Raw genomic sequence first — 1,698 nt, 5'->3', positions numbered from 1 at the left:
TGACTGTTACTACTTCAACCCTAACCACTGAACCCTTCGTCCCCGCACCCCCACAGGCAGGTCAGCGGATTAGGCACTTAATCCTTGGGAGCCTCCGTGTTCCACTCCTGCGGGGTTGCGGGCGAGCGGCGTTCAGGGCAGGGGCGCCGAGGCTGCGGCTCATCTGAATGTGGGGTGCAAAGGACACCCCGTTCCCCTCTGATCTCCCCGACAGTCCTTTCCCTCTGCTTCCAGGGAACAACGGTCTGTTCCCCGCGGCCTCCCTAGCACAGCCCGCCCATGGTTCGCACCGGCACCGGCCTAGAGCTCCGTTGCCAAGGAAACCACGCTATTCCCCCGGGTGACCCCGCCCCTCCGGCCGCGGTCCCACGGCTCCGTCCCACCCCCGCGGTCCCGGGGACTCCCCCTTCCGCACCCGAGAAACGCCTTCCTCGCCGCCCAGGGTGGACAGCATCTTGGACACGTCGCGCACCACGCCCGGGTACTCCACGCACACCATGCGCTGCTCGCGCCGCAGCTCCACGGGGATGGCGACCCCCGGCCCCGCGTCGGCTGCCATCCCTGCGGGTCTGGCCCGGCCCCCGCGGTCCGTGCCTCCACGTGCGCCCAGAGGCTTCGCTTCGATGGTTCCGCGAAGGAATCGTTCCGGCCTCCCTCACCGCTCGCGTCTTTCTGAATCCCTGGGCTCCCAGGCCTCGGGGAGCAAAGGTCCGAGGGAAGGCCCCGCGGTTTCGCGGTAAACTACCACTTGGTGCTCGCCATTGTGTTTTTAAAAAGCAAGGGGTTTGCCCGAGGGGCGGGGCAAGGGCCTTTCTCTTGCACGTACCCACGGCGGACCCAGAAGCTGATAGGTCACCGCCCAGCTCTCTCTCGACCTTAGCCAATGAGAACCCAAAGACCGAGCCGAGCTCTTAGCCAATGAGCAGTCCGGCGGAAGCCTGGTTCCACCCCTTCTGCCCGCTCCATAGTTTTAGCCACTAAGGAATCAGGACTAGGCCGAGTCCCCGCCCCTTCCTCGGTTCCACCCTATGACAGCTCGGGGCCGGCCGAGACATTCTTCCGGCGGAGCGGTTTCCTGGGTGCCGGACCCCCCACTCCTGCCCCCGCGGTTCCAGGACTGGTTTCTAGCTGCGCGAGGAGCCCGGAAGTGGGTGGGAGGTGGGGTCGATCCGGGAACGGCGGGCGCGGGGGCATTGGGCTTTGTTTTGTTTGTTTTCTTTACTTAGAGGGAATTGCGCTTTGCTTGTTTGGCCTCCCAAGCAGTTACTTAGAGGGAATTGCGCTTTGCTTGTTTGGCCTCCCAAGCAGTTATTAAGCGCCGATTGTGTGCGCGGTTCTACGCAGAACCTAACAGAAGCATCATGCAATCAGCTGTGGGGGGGTACCCTAGGACCATTCCAGGAAGTTGTGGGTGAGAAAGGGGTTCAACGGAAAGTAACCTTAGGGGGTGATCTGATCATAAATGTCTAAATGGGCAGGTCACGGTGGTATTCATTCCCCAGGCATATAACTTCGTTAGTAAAAGGTTTATCTTTGCCTTAAACAAGTCCTTTCCATGGTTTTTGTGCACCTGGGTTAATAACACCTTTGAAAAATAGGTGTGAGCACCTTCAGAGAGCACATTATCTTATTAATTATCCTGTAACCCGACCCCGCTTACTTCCTCCCACCTTCATCCCTTAATTCCAAATGCATAAA

General features: G+C 60.0%; 1 protein-coding gene across 3 annotated transcripts in view; it reads right to left on the bottom strand.

Annotated features, from left to right (window-relative positions):
• The window catches only part of GTF3C5 (general transcription factor IIIC subunit 5), a 12,454-nt gene extending 11,680 nt beyond the window's left edge, over positions 1 to 774 (bottom strand). For all 3 annotated transcript variants that reach the window (XM_006104407.3, XM_006104408.3, XM_023745683.1), the window contains exon 1: positions 416 to 774. In XM_006104407.3, coding sequence (XP_006104469.1) covers positions 416 to 559 — 144 coding nt within the window. In that variant the 5' untranslated portion in view covers positions 560 to 774. The remainder of the gene's footprint in view (positions 1 to 415) is intronic.
• Between the last annotated feature and the right edge of the window lie 924 nt (positions 775 to 1,698).

The sequence above is a fragment of the Myotis lucifugus genome, unplaced genomic scaffold, assembly GCF_000147115.1.
Source record: "Myotis lucifugus unplaced genomic scaffold, Myoluc2.0 scaffold_565, whole genome shotgun sequence".
NCBI lineage: Eukaryota > Metazoa > Chordata > Mammalia > Chiroptera > Vespertilionidae > Myotis > Myotis lucifugus.
Note: the sequence above shows the minus strand (reverse complement) of the source record. Positions and strands in the feature narration are given on the sequence as shown.